The 2,184-nt window shown below is 59.6% G+C and overlaps 1 protein-coding gene across 1 annotated transcript in view; it reads left to right on the forward strand.

Annotated features, from left to right (window-relative positions):
* BCL2L1 (BCL2-like 1) overlaps positions 1-96 on the forward strand; it is a 16,240-nt gene extending 16,144 nt beyond the window's left edge. Inside the window, exon 2 of the mRNA XM_009077033.1 lies at positions 1-96. This exon is cut by the window's left edge and continues 6 nt beyond it. Coding sequence (XP_009075281.1) covers positions 1-96 — 96 coding nt within the window.
* Positions 97-2,184: the final 2,088 nt, after the last annotated feature.

A 2,184-nucleotide genomic window follows, 5' to 3' on the forward strand; every position in this document is an offset into this window, starting at 1 on the left:
TTTGTGGACCTCTACGGGAACGATGCTGCTGCCGAGGTGAGGAAGGGCCAGGAGACCTTCAACAAATGGCTCCTGACCGGGGCGAGCCGCAAGTGACCCTCCGCCGAGCCCCGCATCGCCAGGACGGCTGCGCCTTCACCGCCACAATCCACTACACTCCGCTCCCGAGCACCGTCACCGGCGCGGGGGCACAGCCCTCAGTCCCGGCCGAGCGCCCCGTTCCGCGGAGCTCCCTCCCTCGTGCCGCCAGCTCCTTTTATCGTAGCCCGTCTTATTTACCGTTCCGTTGTGTTTTAAAGGCGCTGAGGCCAACGCAGCACTTCAGCCACCAGCTCCCAGCGCTGGGGAGATCCAGGCAGCTGGGGAGGGGGCACAGGATAGAAGGTGTCCCAGCCCTGCAGGGTCCTCCATATCACTTTGAAGAGAATAAACAGACTTATTTTTGCATGTGTGAGTGCGTGCGTGTGTGTAGATGTGTCACTAATATAAGGTTCCCCAGCCAGAGCAAGGGTCAGGCTCCATGCCCCCGTCTCCGGCGTGTTCAGGCACCAGGAAGAGACAGGCTGCCCAATGGGATGGAGCTTCCCTGCAAGCATCCCTCTCCCATCCTTGCTTCTCCAGGCAGAGCTTGTCCCTGTGATGGGGGGAGCAGGAGGAAGAGACAAAGACTGGGAGTGAGGAGCTCTGCCCTCAGTCAGCCACCCAAGTCCCCTTCTCCCCAGACATCAGCTGCTGGGAGCTGTGGCCAGTCCTGGATGAGGATGGTGTGCCAGGCCCAGGGCTGTGCCTGGTTTGAAGGGTTGCTTCTCCTCTTCCTTCTCCTCCCTCTGAATGTAGACGTCTGTGGGATGATGCTCATCCTTCCCCAGCCTGCTCCGCTGGGCTGGCAAAGGAGGGAGGCAGGTGAAGGGGAGAGCACTTGTCCCTGGCACAAGAGGCTTTCGAGAGAGCTGGGGCTGTGGTCTCCAGGAATCCAGAGCTGGGGATTGGAAGGGTCAGGGGGAGTGGTGCCCTCACAGGGGTGGCAAAGCCCAGGGAGCAGCCGATCATGGGACCAGCAGGGAAGCAAGCCCAGGGGAGGTGGGAGCAAGGGCTGGCACTGGCTGAGCTATCCCACCATGGGGAAACCTCTCAGGGGACAGCAGGAGCCGCTGGCCTCGCCGGTGCTGTCCCGCTTGCTCCCAGTCCTTAGCACAGGCAGATCCCTGTCCCTGTGTGTGGCTGTGACGGGTGCATGCAGTGGCTGAGGTGTCTGGCTTCCCTTCCCCTCGTCCCCACGCTGCTCCTGCTGCTGCCGGGGCAGGGAACCTCCGGCCTTTGAGCTGAAATTAGCTTCCAAAATAAACCCCCTCATCCTTTGGAGCCCACCACTGGCAGACACAGCTGTCCACGCGGGCTTGTCCGTGTACATACCGCCCGCGCTCTGCTGTACATATCCGAGTAGTTTTTAATTCATTTGTGAATACTCTTAATGCTATTTTTGTTATCTTGTCTGTCCGTATTTATGTGTGGGGCCGTGCTCCCTGCAGAGGCCAAGGTGGGATGGAGGTGGGGGGAGAACCGGAGGCTCCAGGGGGGCTCACTTGGCCACTGAGCACGGACTCGCACTCCCCGTGTCGGATCCACTCTGATCCCACATGGGGAGCACGAGGATTAGCATTAGCCCGTTGAACGCTTCGGTTTGCAGGTGGAGGTAAATCCACTAATAAACTTGTCATTGGAGCTGCTGGTGGTGCTGTGGTCTTTGCAAACGTCGGGAATTTGGGCAACTTTGGATGCATAGGAGTTGCGATGGATGGATGGGAACGGGATCCTCTCCCTGGCTGGGGAAGGGTTGACGTGCTCCAAGGGTAGTTTGCTGTCATCCCAAGGGGATGGTGGTGGGTGGGGTGGCACTAAGAGGTGATGGGGCAGGAGAGCCCAGGGCAGGCTCTTAGCTAGGTTTGGGGGCGCTAGTTTTGGGGAGATAGGCTCAGTGCCCATAGTCATGTTGGGGGGAGGAGGACAAGGGATTTCACAGCCTTACCGGGACCCACAGCCCCCCCACATGCCTGGGGTTGCCCATCAAAAGGAGAAACCTCCTCCCAGCACCACCTTCCTTTTCTGGGGGACTCATTCCAGCGCAGTTTGAACCCCACGAGAGTGGAACCCTACAAACACTGGAGCTAGTCCAGAATGCCCCAA

Source organism: Acanthisitta chloris, unplaced genomic scaffold (assembly GCF_000695815.1).
Source record: "Acanthisitta chloris isolate BGI_N310 unplaced genomic scaffold, ASM69581v1 scaffold12046, whole genome shotgun sequence".
Lineage (NCBI taxonomy): Eukaryota > Metazoa > Chordata > Aves > Passeriformes > Acanthisittidae > Acanthisitta > Acanthisitta chloris.